At 34.9% G+C, this 14506-nt stretch overlaps 4 protein-coding genes and 1 pseudogene across 5 annotated transcripts; 1 reads left to right on the top strand and 4 right to left on the bottom strand.

Annotated features, from left to right (window-relative positions):
* Positions 1-840: 840 nt before the first annotated feature.
* On the top strand, positions 841-3774 carry LOC114738811 (protein yippee-like). 2 transcript variants are annotated; one of them, XM_028926871.1, is made up of 6 exons: positions 841-924; positions 1217-1372; positions 2558-2601; positions 2878-2986; positions 3095-3150; positions 3484-3774. In XM_028926871.1, the coding sequence occupies exons 2-6, from the start codon at positions 1277-1279 to the stop codon at positions 3569-3571; spliced, it is 393 nt and encodes a 130-aa protein (XP_028782704.1). In that variant the 5' UTR covers positions 841-924; positions 1217-1276; the 3' UTR covers positions 3572-3774. The 2 variants fall into 2 exon arrangements, with proteins under 2 accessions (XP_028782704.1, XP_028782706.1); XM_028926873.1 differs by lacking the exon at positions 841-924 and adding an exon at positions 990-1134.
* Positions 3775-6267: 2493 nt separating this feature from the next.
* On the bottom strand, positions 6268-6930 carry LOC114738809 (uncharacterized). Its single transcript, XM_028926869.1, has one exon. It carries the CDS (start codon positions 6928-6930, stop codon positions 6268-6270), a length of 663 nt encoding a protein of 220 aa, XP_028782702.1.
* Positions 6931-8121: 1191 nt separating this feature from the next.
* Positions 8122-8841, bottom strand: LOC114738812 (uncharacterized). Its single transcript, XM_028926874.1, has one exon. The coding sequence runs from the start codon at positions 8839-8841 to the stop codon at positions 8122-8124; it is 720 nt and encodes a 239-aa protein (XP_028782707.1).
* A 1715-nt stretch (positions 8842-10556) lies between these two features.
* On the bottom strand, positions 10557-10662 carry LOC114738813 (uncharacterized; annotated as a pseudogene).
* An 848-nt stretch (positions 10663-11510) lies between these two features.
* On the bottom strand, positions 11511-12749 carry LOC114738810 (uncharacterized). The gene has a single exon (XM_028926870.1). It carries the CDS (start codon positions 12700-12702, stop codon positions 11752-11754), a length of 951 nt encoding a protein of 316 aa, XP_028782703.1. The 5' UTR covers positions 12703-12749; the 3' UTR covers positions 11511-11751.
* Between the last annotated feature and the right edge of the window lie 1757 nt (positions 12750-14506).

Raw genomic sequence — 14506 nt, 5'->3', positions numbered from 1 at the left:
ATGCATATGTGCGAGTAGACGCGCACCTACCAATTTTTAGCTTTTTTTTTTTTTTTAATTGGGAGAATTACAATCATATCTGAAGTATGCGATTTAATTACCTAAAATTCATCAACAAGTGAAGAATCAATAATGATAATTTTCAAATGAGGAAATAATAATAAGTTCAAACTGGTTATTTGTTATTGAAATTTTTTAGTAATTAAATTTTTTTCTTAAGACTTTTTAGTAGTTCTCCCTTTTTAATTCAATAATTAAGAAGAAAATTTATTTGATCAATATTAGATTCATAGATGTAATCACTTTTTTTTTTTTTTTTAACACATGCACATGATATCCTGGTTAACCCCTCGAGAAATTATAAAATAAACTAATCCAGATTGGGCCATAGTAAGAGTTATATGCAATCACTTATATATACTGCTAATTTTTTAATTGAATTAAAATTTGAAAAATGTGATTTTTTCCCCATTGAATAACATGATGTACATAGAATCTAGGGAGAATTTTAATCAAGTTTCAAGAAAAGGATTTAATTACCTTAAAATCCATTGACAAGTGAAGAGTAAGCAATAATAAGTTCCAGAATAAAGAATGACAACTAATTTAGATTGGTTGCTTATCATTTGAACTTTTTAGTAATTAATTTTTTTTAAGATCTCTTAAAAATTCTCCCAATAATCTAACCAGAAAATTACACCTCTCAAAATAATGTACTTATTATATTTTTATTTAAAGCATAGTTTTTTTAAATTAAATAAAAACAAACCATCAATAACGATAAATGTAGGCACCACTTTGCAAAAGAATCTAAACAGTTAGCATAACGAGCGTCATCTTCCGCCCGTCATTCACGAAGCCCAAATTTCAGTGACCATCCCACTACCGAGTGTTAGGATTCGAATGCCTTTGCACTTTTTCCTGGTAAACGATTCAATGAATTCCTTCGCTGTCTTCGTTCATGATTCTCACCCTCAATCTGTATTGTTTACGTCGCCATATGTATATCTAAGATTTTTCCTAATTGTTGTTCCTTGTTAGTTCGGCCACGTGCTTTGAATTGCATTGCCTGATGTCTCCTCTGTTAGATTGATTTTATCTATTATTTTGATTTGGCTTTTCTGGTTCTAAGAGGTTAATATTTCTCATTTTTCTTTTCGGCTTGTGATTTACATATATTTGATATCTTTTTTTTCTCCTTGGTCGTTTCGTGAAGGGAAATTCGATTCATTATTTCTTGGGGCTTCAAAGGTGATAGATTGGAGTGACAGGGGATATGGGAAGGTTGTTCTTAGTCAATCTGGAAGGAAGCATATATAGCTGCAAGTACTGCCGTACGCATCTTGCTCTTCTTGATGATATCATTTCCAAGGTTTCATTTCTCTTCCCTGAAACTTGAATTTTACTTTCTGGATTTTGATTGTGCAGTTTTCTTATGGACATTTCTGGGTTCTCTTTAGAATAGATATAAGCTAATAAGCTACCTAGGAAGTCCCATTACTGGTATGATAGAGGGCACACAATGAACCTGAGAGGGAGGGAAGGAGTATAATTTTAGGGGTGACAAGATATGAGGAAATCAATTGATCGAAAAATCAAACATTATCAGATATATATATTCTTATCCCTTAAATCATATTGTGTTGTCTTTGAAGCACTGCAAGTATGGGGAGGAGCCGTATCTGTGCCTATCTCTGGGTCTTGATGTGTTTTAAACTTTTACATAAACACTCAGGCTGATATACTGAACTGCCCTTTTAGGAATCTAATCATTACTCTTTAAACCACTTAAAAAAAAAAATATTGAAGACATATGAGATACAACTCTTCAATGTCATTTCTCGTGCCAATGCTTCATCTTGTTGTGTTGATATATTCTTTTGTTGTCATGCGATTCTTTGACTGTAGGAGGATCTTTTCTTTGTGCTATATCACGCTTATTTTGGAAAGAGTGGAAAAGTCTCACTTTGTACACTGTGTCTTGAAGTGATAATTGTTATTCTTGTTTGAAATGGTGTTTGAATGAATGCAACTTTTGTTATCTAAAGAAGTTCATTGCATAGATGACTCTTGTAATCCTATGATGAGACGATTTTACTTGTTTATGGAGGAGAAATCTAATTGGTGCAGCACATAATATTAATGATACAATTCTTCAATCAGTCTTCGTGTATGGCAGAATTTGGGTAATTTTGATTATATCTCCATCAAAGCATGCCAATTTTTTCAATGGTGAAGTTGTGGGATTTTTTAATTGAAAAATGCTATGTCAAATGGGGATCTTTGGAAGCAATTGAGTTGGCATTTGTTATATACATATTTTGTCTACAGAACTTCTTTTTGACTCAGCCTTTTCCTCTAGTGACTTGTTTAAAAAGAAGAGAAGCATTTGGGAAACTTACATCGTAGTTGATTTTATCTTCCTTTTCATGATTTCCTATATGCACTCTGAATCATTAATTTGTACTGTGCATTTCACAAATTTCTTGCATCCAGAAAATGGAATCATCTGTGCAATCTAACTCTGTTTTTTTTCTTTTTTTCCTCCTTTCACAAGTCTTTCCATTGCAGGCATGGGAAGGCTTACCTATTTAATGAAGTGTAAGTGTTATTTCGAGTTGAGAGAAGCATTAGAAGTTGGGAATGGAGATACTAGATTCTGTTTATGCTGCTATGTTTATAATATTAAAATTTCTAGAATTTGCAATATCTTGAGAGGAACCCAATAACTTGGTACATGCTTCATCAGTTCATCTTGAATGTGCTGATGTGGAATTCTTGCTGATTGAAAAAGTTCAAGTTCTGGACTTCTGGCATAATGTCAGGGTGAACTTATGGGGACTTTTTTGAAATCCTGTTTTCTCTTCTTTATGGCAGTGTGAATGTCACAGTTGGAGAGAAAGAAGAGCGGATGATGATAACAGGATTGCATACTGTTGTTGACATATTCTGTGTCACATGTGGGTCCATTGTTGGATGGAAATATGTGAGGACCATCTCTAAGAGCTCATTATCTGTGATTTACTTGTTTTCTTATCATGCTGTTGTTATTGTGAAGTGTTCCTAAATGCCTATTCCGCTTTTGTTCATTTAGGAGGCTGCACATGAGAAAAGTGAAAAGTACAAAGAAGGAAAATTCATTCTTGAAAGGTAACCAGTCCAGTCTGTTATACTTTTTGGGTATACCCCTGAAGTCCCGTACATTCCTTGACTTCAAATCTTCTTTTCGGGCAATCTTAAGAGTATACTCTATCCTGAGTCTGATGCATTTAGAATTGTATGGATATGCCATAACATGCTTTTTGAAGGAATTGAACCTAGATTAGTATGGATATACCTTCTTTGTTTATCAACTGAGCTAACCCCTTTGATGCTAGATTGTTATTTTTAGTGGAGGTTTACTATGCCATTTCAGTACTTGACCTTTACTTTTTGGTGGTTCATTAATACACCCTTTTGGTGACATGATCTGTTCTTGAGTAGGTTTAAGGTTGTTGGCCCTGATGGCAGCAGATACTTGCAAGCTCAAGAAGCTCATATTGCTGGAAGTGATGATGGTGATGACGCTTGATTTTCTCATCTTAGGATCATTCCATTTCGTATTTGAATTGTACATTCTGTATGTTATTATTCTCTTTCAACTATACCATACCATCATTTAGAGTAGTTTGCTTTGAAACTGAGGAGCTTCTTCCTGCCAGGATTCAGAATGACGGAAGCCGAGATTAATCAAAAGAAATCTATAATACAAAATTCATATAAATTTTGGAGAGGTGAAAAAAAAAAAAAACTCCTTTTGGTTCTAAATTTAAGATTTTGTGTGTAGTGCTCAGAACTAGAGATAGTATCTATGTAATCCTAAGAAAAAAAAATTAAGAACTCGGGGCCATGAAGAAATTAGAGTGCAAAAGTGGAAACAGAAGAAATTGTTTATGCAGTGAAAGAAATAAAAGATCAAATACATGAAGAAATTGTTATAACAATCTTCTTCCTTATGGTATTTATGTTTTAATCATTGGTTCTTTGGATGCCTCAATGTATTCAAAGATTCCATTGCAATTTAACCTCTTTCCCATGACTACTTGCGTTTATGATAAAATACTGCATAAGCCACCATGATTGTGTAATGAACACACTTAATACTATTTTAGGTCCTAAATGTAAGATCTAGTTTGTAGTGCAAATGTGGAAGTAGTATAATGAGAACAGATTAAAAATAGGAGGGCTAAGCCGGTGAATGACGCTAACTGTAATTCTCTATTGAAATTCATGAAGCTGAAGCTGATACACACACACACACACACAGATGCATGTGGGTGCGGTGTGTGCATAACAGTCGCAAATCTAGAACCAATGAAAAAAAACCAGAAGACGCCGTAGCCCCTCCCAGTATAACCCTCCTTCACTTCTAATGACTTGTACCTTTCTATTTTTCTTCGCCTATTCCTTCCCCAGATGGCCAAGCCATATTTTCTCTTGGCCCATAATAAATTCTGGGATCATGGCTGAGTGACATCTTAATCACATATGACATTCATGTAAATTGAAACTGAAGACAGCAAACAGTAAGCTCCTTTCCTTTTTATCGCCTTGAACCAATAGATAGACATAATCCAATTGGAAACTCCATACATAAGATTTACCAGAAACTCTTGTAACTTCAGTCGCTTCAGAATCTGTGAAGCTTTCCCAATTGCCTCCTCAGGTCCACTTTTCTCTTCAAATACTGAAATAACTAGAAACATAATCGAAGCAACTACTAGGTACATATGAAAAGCTATGACCAGAAACATTGTCGCTTGGAGAAATGTTGTTGGGCGAAATGGAGAAGCAAAATTCTTAAAGGGGAAAATAGAAAGGAATGCTAGGAAAAAATAACCAGGGTCTAAAAGAGATACATAGAAACAAGTAATAAATAGGGAAATTTGGTAAAAAAAAAAATCATGTTTGAAAACTTAATTAGCTAAAAAGACTTAAATTTAAACAAATGTAATTATAATCTATGAGTGTAATTATTTTTCGTTGTGTGTAACATATCTTCTGCTATGTGCAAATGATTTTTGTATTGATTATTGTTGTATATTATTGATAATATGTTGCATACAGTGGAAGAAAGTTATACTCACGGATTATAGTTCCAATTGCTCAAATTTAAGTCCATTTAGCCAATTAAATTTTCAAACAAGGACTTTTAACCAAATTTCTGTAATAAATAGCCTTTGACAAGACCTGACTGCATTTGACAGAAAATATCTAAAAGACAAGTTTCATACTCCATAAAGTTGCAGCTGATGTTAAAACAGTAACGGTTGATGAGCATAAGGAGGCCATGCAGAGGGCTACCTAAACCCTGGTTTAATCCTTGACAAGTTCTTCCAGGAAAACCTTAATGGAGAAGAATTTGCATGTGAAGAGGAAAGAGTGGAGGAGGAGGATGAGCAAGGTGATGGAGGCCGCAAGGGATTTGTTATGAGTCCCACATATGGGGTCTCTCTCTCGTCGTGCTAGTCTTCTAGAATTAAACTCTCATTTTAAACTTGTGCTTGCAACAGTGTGTGGGGTGCGAGTTGTGAGCAGACCGGTCATTTTACTTGCTAAGTGCTCCTACTTCCACGACATCGTTTCATTTAACACCCTTCTTTCAATTGGTCAGATGATGGACCAAGTTCATTTAGTCATTTTGTTCAGGTCAAAGTATCCATACTTGATTTTGGATGGCGACCAACCATTAGTAAAAGTGTTTGCGTACCTCTCTAATCTACGCTCAAGGAAAATTCTTCAAACCAAATCAGATTTAAAACATACGAAGCATATGATGAACGCTAATCCTCTTACAGAATCTTATTTTCAACGAGTAATTGCAAAAAGCTCAAAAGCATTTGCAAATATAAATAACACTAGACTTCAATTGGAAACAGAAATAAATGATCAAATAATACATATAAGAAATTTTAACAACTTTTCTTCCTCATGGTATTGCTGCCCCAACCATTGTTGGTTCAATTGACGCCACCTTAGTGTATTCCAAGCTTCCTTTCAATTCAACCTCCTCTTCCTGTCTCAGCTTGCACTTATGGTATAACACTGTGAACCCCATGTCCAGTAGCATTTTAATCAGACAACCAACGTTTAACAAAATTAATCCCATTAAAAGCGGATTAATGTGAGTTCCATTCTGTGTGTTCTTCATGGACCACCATATATACACAATCAAACCAGGTACTCCATAAACAAGATTTAGCAGAAACCCTTGTAACTTCAATCCCTTCAATATCTGCGAAGCCTTCCCAAATGCTTCAAGACCACTTTTTCTTCAAGTACAGAAATGACAAGAGACATTTTCCAGAAAACTGAGAGGTACATTTGGAAAGCTGATACGGGAATCAGCAGGACATAGGCAAAGGTTGTTGGGCGAAATAATGGAGAAGAAAAATTCACAGAGAAGGGAAGAATGAAAGACAGTTCAAGGAAAATGTAACCAAGATTGAAGAGAGATATGTAGAACCAAGTGGTTATTGGCCTTTTGCAAGATTTGAATACTCTTGATAGCAAATCTCTGAAAGATAAGTTTGCTTCTGCATAAGTTACAGCTGAAGCCAAAATAGTAATGGCTGATGAGAATACAGAAGCCATGAATAGAGCAAGAATGAAGAACCATTCAAGTCCTGCAAATTTGCGAAAATACGATGTCATAGAGGCAACGATGTCGGTATACTGAGAGCTACCTGGACTTGCGAATAAAAGTTCAGTTTGCTTCATGAGAAAATCTTGCGTCAAAGGCATAATGGAGAAGAAATTGCACAAGACGAGGAAGGATTGGAGAAGAAGGATGAGCAAGGCTATGGAGACCATAAGGCGTTTGTTTTTCAGGAAAATGAGAAGGGATTCCCTTAGAATTCCCACAAAGCTTGAAAGTGAATTGGATTCCATCTTTAGATGATTGTTTTTGATACCTCAGATTGAACTATATGGCACAGGAAAGAGCTCAAACAATAGCTATCTATTTATATTATCTAAGCTTGGCGTTTTCCTTCTGAACTGGTCATATATTTCATGCGTTTGACTTTGGAAGGAAGTTTCGGGGACATATGCTAATTTAATTGTATAACCAAACGCGAAAGAAAAGTGATCAGCACAGCTCTCATTATTGGGAAGCAACAGCGAATTTAGGATTTGCAGAAATGTTGGAGATTATTATATTGGAATTAAGGCCCAAACTAAATTTTTGGTTTTAAAACTCACTTTTGAAGAGTTCAAAAGCGACTGCAATGATGAGTCTTGACTTAGTCCATAGAAGGACAATTGATTATGATGAGTTGATAAGTCCTTCCCAACACTAACATATACAAGTCAAAGCTCTTTGTGGATCATAAGGAACAAAATCATGTGCAACCATCGCAAATCATTCACAACAACAGGACATTAATGAGCTTTTATTTTTGTGGGACTAATCCAACAATCCCGTAGGTTTTAGCGAAAAGAATTAGTTTGACGGACTTGATTCTCTTGACTGTTTATCATTCAGTCATTTTCCCGCAAGTCAGAGAATCGATACTCAAATTTGAATGGCCATTGTATTGTTCTGCTGATATATATATATATATATATATATATATATTGGTTGAGTAGATATAGTACTATGTTTCCGTTTTATTCAAAAGATAAAATTGGATGGCCATTTGGAGTGCCACCACTCCATGAGAGCTGGGCTTCTCTGTTTCTGTTTTTCCATACATGCGCTCGTGTCTATCTAATCTATACTTTATCAACAGAAATTTCTTTGAAGTTTGAATTATTTGAAGGTGATAGAATATCAAACTTGAATTAACGTCTCTCGTACTTTCCTAGCCAACTTGCAGAATCAACATACCAATATATATGTGTGCATATAAAAATTATAACAATTCATACTATTTACAAAGCTATAATAACTTGTAAAACTGGAGTACATGTAAACCAAACTGAGTCTGAAAACAATGACACGTCAAAATACGAAAGGTCAAGCTTAATCAGATAGACAACAGAGATAAGCTTCATCAATATATTGAAGAGGGAAACAATCTCCGTGACTGCTTGAGATCTATGAAGCACATGAAGAAATTATTGTAACATGTTTCTTCCTTATGGAATTTCTGATCCAACGGTTGGTTCATCATCGGACACCTTAGTGTATTTCAAGCTTCCTTGCAACTCAACCTCTTCTCCATGGCTCTGCTTGCACATATGGTATAACACTGTGAACGCCACCACAATCAACATCTTGATCACACAAGCAACGTTTAACAGAATCAGTCCCGTAACCAGCGTATAGTAAGTTCCTTTCTTTGGGCTCTCCTTGTACCACCAGATATACCCAATCAACACAGGTACGTCATACATAAGATTTAGCAGAAACCCTTGTACCTTGAATCCCTTCAAAATCTGCCAAGCTTTCCCAAGTGCCTCAAGTCCACTTTTCTCTTCAAGCACTGAAATCACAACAGACATTCTCCAAACAACAGCGAGGTACGTATGGAAAGCTGACATCGGAATCAACATGACATAAACAAAGGTTGTTGGGCGAAATAATGGGACAGAAAAATTCACAGTGAAAGGAAAAATCATAGAGAATACTAGGAAAACATAACCAAGATTAAAGAGAGATATGAAGAACCAAGTGACTATTGGCCTTTTGCATGTTTTGAATAATCTAGCGAGCAAATCTCTGAAAGATGTTTTTCCTTCTGCATAAGTTACTGATGATGCCAAAACAGTAATGGCTGATGAGAATAAGGAGGCGAAGGAGAGGGCAAGAATGAAGAACCATTCGACTGCTGCTAACTTGTGAAAATCTGATGTCATAGCTGTAACGATGTTTGTATACTGAGAGCTACCTGGGCGTGCGAAAAACAACTTAGCTTGCTTCATGACAAGATCTTTCGTTAAAGGCTCAATGGAGAAGTAATTGCATGAAAAGAGCAAGGAGTGGAGAAGAAGGATGAGTAAGGCTAAGAAGGCCATAAGGCATCTGTTTTTCAGAAAAATAAGAAGAGACTGTCTTAGAATTCTCACAAAACTTGAAAGAGAATTGGATTCCATCTTGTAACAAGAGTGCTGATATCTCTCGGATTAGACACTCTGGTGCTGGAAATAACACAAGCAACGGTTATCTATTTATATTAGCCTTAGCGTTTTCCCTTCTGAATCAGTCTGAATGGAAATACTTGAAGATATGCTAATTTATAGAAAATGAAACAAGACAGAAATTTAGATCAGTACGGCTTTATTAGTTTAATTGTGTAGACATAGTATTCTGGATTACATTAATTAATATAGGTCTGACTTACAAACTGGAGGGAGATTACAACTCCTATAAATGCTAATAGAATAACGTTCACAGTATTAGTGTATACTAGTCAAAGGCCTCTTGCATGTGTACAGTGGATAAATACTACTCCCTCCGTTCCTTATTATAAGAGACAAATAACCGAAGTACGTTGATCAAAAAAACAGTTAAAATTAGTTAAGAACAATTAATGTGTAAAAAGTATAACTTTTTTCCAAAAATGCCCTCATTAATAAGGAGAGAGAGCATGAGAGAGAATAATTAAATTATTAAAAGAAAGAGAAGTGGGAGGGAGAGAGAGTGTGAGTTGGAGATAATAAATATGGGTAAAATAGTAAATCAACACAAAAAAGTAGAGACAAGTTGTAAGTGTCTCTTATATATAGGAACATGCCATAAGCATCAAATGTCTCTTATAATAAGGAACGGAGGGAGTAATAGAATAACGTTCAATTCTTTCCGAAACTTGGTGCGAAAGTAATAAATATGTTATTACCGTTGAGATATTTAAATAGACTGAATCGTTCTTTAAGAAAAAGACTGCCTGAGAAGTGGTCAAGAAATCCGGTTCGTGTGATTCATCTATCTGTCTGATATTCTTACACGGGTAACATTTATTTTTTGTTTTTATTTGGAGGCGTCATTCCCTGCTTTTGAAAATTATTGTTTTTCTTTATATTAGTCTGCCAGATGAATGCTTGCCCCCGTTATCTGGATGATCTCCGATTCTGTTCGCAGAAAGTCGTCTAGTTGCTAGAAGTTCGTTCTAGCTGTTATTTCTTGCCTCTGTAACTCAAAAAAAGTAATACACTCTTTTTTACTAGACATAGGTATCTTCCTATTAGAAGCAATTTCATTCGAGACACTATTAGATATTTATGAGCATCTTAAGATTTGAATATTGATTTGTCATATTTTGAAAAATTAGTTCCTTCTGCTAGCCTCAACTCTCGCTGTTAATAAATCCTTATTTGTATTACTCCTCCGGTCCTAATTATAAGACCCAATTGACTTATTTGAGGAGATTAAGGAAGTAAGTTAAGTTGGTTATTTATAATAAATAAGTGTTGTTATTCCTAAAATATTCTTGCTAATTAAGTATATTGGTTAAAACTATCATTATTAGAAGGATTATCTTGGAAAAAAATACATAAATATAAGAGAGAAAATGGATTGGGTCTTATAATTAGGACCAAATAAAAAGTCAAATTGGGTCTTATAATAAGGACCGGAGGAGTACTTTAATATCATGTGGGCCTATGGCACGTAACAGATATTAAACTGATAAAAACAGACACTACACTTGATCTTAGCCAGAAGAAGGTCGAGAAAGGTATTCCCATTTATATCACTGTAATGGTCAATTACTCAATTGGTCACAAAGGATTTATCTGGGCCAGGATGGGAACTCCATGAGAAGCCCAAGACACGTACAAATGTGAAGGAGCCAGAGAAGGGGAGATAGGGAAAAGAATGTGAAAATTGCTGAATTACAAACTAAATTTTATTTTAAGAACTGGAGGCAGTATTTTATTTTGACCATTAATTATAGTTGCACCTAAACTATTTTATCTTCCTGCACCAAGATAGTAACTGCTTGAATGCTAAATAAGTTGTTTTCCTTAAATTGTGAAAGCTTCACAAATCCCATCAGTTACAAATAGTGAAAAATTATAGTTGCACATGAGTTGTAAATTGTGAATCAAATCTGAACACTTAAAGAATTCAGCCAATTGATACGGCAGCTTTTAAAATTTAGTCTTTTGGTTTTTATGATTAAGCTTTGGGGATTTGTAAGATTCCACATTTTACAAGTGATTTGCCATTAATTTTAAGTTACTTAACCTACGATTCCTATTTGCAACTAAACTTCAAATTTACAATAAAACTTTCACCATTTATTCATTTGCAGCTAATCTTTTCGAAGATTTGGAATTGAGCTTCTGCAATTTACAACTCATCTTTTGCCATTTGCAATTAAATTATGAGTCAATTACTTCTTTTTTAAAACTTTGAAAATCGTTCTCTATAATTTTCAAAATTCATGCTCGCCTTTATAACCACTAATTTCCTTCCATGGTCCCTTTGTGTCATTACCCCTTTTGGATACTTCTTAATTAAAAGCAACTTTCTCTTAATCATGCATTATATTATTAATTAGGTGTATGCATAGATGTTTTCTCCATAACAAAAATATATAATGAACCTTGTGCACTGCTTTCCAAAGCTAGCTTAGTAGAATTAGACCCACGCCTTAAACAACCTAAGTATCTATATATGTCACTCACTACACATATATAGTCTTATTGTGATTGACAAAGCTCAAAGCATCTACGTACATGAAACAGCATGTCCAGACAACGCTGAAAGAAACAAACGACCAAAATACATAATTAAGGTAACTAATTATAATAACTTTCTTCCCCCTACGGTGCTTCTGCTCCAATCATTGGTTCAATGGGCAACTTAGTGTATTCCAAGTTTCCCTGCAACTCAACCTCTTCTCCATGGTTGAACTTGCACATATGATAAAACACTGTGAACGCCATCATTTGTGACATCTTAGTGAGGCAGGTGACATTCACCAAAATTAGTGCCAGAAACAGTGAGTTGTAAGTTCCTTTCTTCTTTGTCTCCAGGAACCACCAGATCTGCACAATCAAAGCAATTACTGTATAAACAAGATTTAGCAGAAACCCTTGCCCCTTCAATCCCTTCAAAATCTGCGAAGCCTTCCCAATTGCTTCAAGTCCGCTTTTCTCTTCAAGTACTGAAATAACAACAGACATGTTCCAAACCACTGCGAGGAATATCAGAAAAGCTAACACTGGAATTGATATGACATAAACAAAGGTTGTTGGGCGTTGTGGAGAAGCCAAATTCATAGCCAAGGCAAATATGGAAATGGATGCAAGGACTAAATAACCAAGATCAAAGACAGATACGTAGAACCAAGTGATTATTAGCCTTTTACTTGCTTTGAATACTTTTGGCAGCAAATCTCTGAAAGACAAGTTTTCTTTTCCATAAGTTATAGCTGATGCTAAAACTACAGTGGCTGCTGAGAATAAGGAGGCCATGGAGAGGACAAGAACGAAGAACCATGCGAGTGCTGCAAATAAGTGAACATCTTCTGTCATAGCAGAAACAAGGTTGGTGTACTGAGAACTTTCTGGGCTTGTAAAGAACAGACGAGTTTCTTTCATGGCAAAATCTTTAATTAAAAGCCTAAGGAAGAAGAATTTGCATGAGACGAGGAAAGAGTGAAGGAGGAGGATGAGTAAGGAGATGGAGGCCATAAGGCTTCTGTTTTTCAGAAGAATGGAATGGGATTCTCTCAGAATTCTCACACAACCGGAAAACATATTGGAATCCATCTTGAAGATCGAAGAGCGCTTGGTTTCACTCAGATTGTACTTATCTGATACAAGAAATAGCGAAGCAGTGGTACCCTATTTATATTGGTGTTTGCGCTTTTCTTTTTGAATCAGTCTTACTGTACTACTACTGTTGTTGATGTTACTACCACTCTGTATAATTATTAGGCTAAAAGGGACTATATTTTGATACTATTGCGAGGAAGAATACGCCTAGATTCAAAAATTACTCTTGAAAGATTAATTCCATATCGATCCAAAAACTTGCAAATGTGAAAGTTCCAATAATTATAGATTATTAAGAGTAACTGATACAATTTGAACGCTCGATTTATAACAGCTGATACATCAATATTTGTAATAATTGATATTTAAAACTAGTATCTCAGTTAATTTTTTCAGACAAATTTATTACATTACTCTTTTGGAACCTAGGAATCATTCTCACTTCTTGTACGTTAAAATGATCAATATGTCATTTCGTAAAGACATTATTTATCTTTGGCTGGAAAAAAACAAAAGAAATAAACACATTAATTATTTATGAGTTAGCTGATATTATTCTTTTTAAAATTCCATGCATGTATGAGGCAACAAAAAGTTGGAACTTGTGTAGAAATATCCCCAAAGTTTGGCGTGTAAATTGGGGGGACGACTCAACGGTCATAAATAAAATAGATGACTTTAAACTTTTGAACGAGTCTTGAAGGAAAATGACCACTCCATCACAAAAAGTCTATCGTGCACATTGGGGTACGACTCTCAAGTCTTTTGCGTGGGGATAGGACTAGGACGTAAACAAAATTAAAATACAGGGGCAAAAAAATACGGGCAGGTTTATTTGGGCCCAAAGTTGACACAAGTATTGGACCCAAGAAAAAATTGAGAAAATTATTGTAAATGGTGGGTGACTCCATGATCAGATATACTTCAGTCTTTTGGGCCTGGTACAAATGAGCCGATCCACAGAAAATATCCAGCCCTTCTCAATCTTTTTTTTTTGTTAAAGTATAAATATCCTCCTATTGGAGGTAATCCTATTTGAAACACTGTCGAGTACTAAATGTGAATACCTCTCCTAGTAAAAATTTGAAACTTGGTTTGTTCTGAATCTGAATTAGTTTGACCCCCATTAAATCCTTCAGTTGAAGTGGGTAGGCCTTGAATGTTAGATTATCTAACCTCCCCACCCCCCCCCCAAAACCCAAAAAAACCAGAATTTGCACTATAATATGAGAAAAAGACACTAAAATGCCCTCAACAATACCAAATGACAAATGAGGTATCTCAATCTCAAAATCCCAATTCAAGACCTAGGTATTTTTTTGGAATTTTTAATCTTGTAAAATTACACAAATGTCTTTTACTATTTTTTTTATCTTTTTTTTTAAAATACTGCAACCTCAGCAATTCCGCCTTCCGGCCTTACTCTTTCTTATGTATTGACTACTCTTTTTTAGCTAATAACTACATTTATTATTAAACTCTGATGACATGTTACCAGAACTCTGATGACAGGTCATATGAGCTCCGGTGACTACTCTTTTTTATATATTGACTATTCTTTTTTAGCTATTGAGTACATTTACTTTTAAACTCTGATGACTAATCTTGTTAAGCTACTAACTACTCTAGTAATACAATTTATTACCATTGTGTAGTCAATAGCTATATAAAAATAGTAACCAGAACTTTAAAACAAAAGTAGTCAATAGTTATATGAAAGTAGTCATATAATAAGGACAATATTGTCATTTTACAATATTTGAAAATTCTAAAATAGTATCTGGGGCTTGAATTGATA

This window comes from Neltuma alba, unplaced genomic scaffold, assembly GCF_004799145.2.
Source record: "Neltuma alba isolate B1F8T4 unplaced genomic scaffold, ASM479914v2 tig00013691_pilon, whole genome shotgun sequence".
In the NCBI taxonomy this organism is placed as follows: Eukaryota; Viridiplantae; Streptophyta; class Magnoliopsida; order Fabales; family Fabaceae; genus Neltuma; species Neltuma alba.
This window is presented reverse-complemented; position numbering and strand designations above follow the sequence as displayed.

Bases quoted from the DNA above. Each gene is read 5' to 3' on its own strand.
- LOC114738811 (XM_028926871.1), top strand. From the start codon at position 1,277: ATGGGAAGGTTGTTCTTAGTCAATCTGGAAGGAAGCATATATAGCTGC. The intron at 2,987-3,094 runs GTGAGGACCATC...TTGTTCATTTAG, and splicing joins CCATTGTTGGATGGAAATAT to GAGGCTGCACATGAGAAAAG. The intron at 3,151-3,483 runs GTAACCAGTCCA...GTTCTTGAGTAG, and splicing joins GGAAAATTCATTCTTGAAAG to GTTTAAGGTTGTTGGCCCTG.
- LOC114738809 (XM_028926869.1), bottom strand. From the start codon at position 6,930: ATGGAATCCAATTCACTTTCAAGCTTTGTGGGAATTCTAAGGGAATCC.
- LOC114738812 (XM_028926874.1), bottom strand. From the start codon at position 8,841: ATGACATCAGATTTTCACAAGTTAGCAGCAGTCGAATGGTTCTTCATT.
- LOC114738810 (XM_028926870.1), bottom strand. From the start codon at position 12,702: ATGGATTCCAATATGTTTTCCGGTTGTGTGAGAATTCTGAGAGAATCC.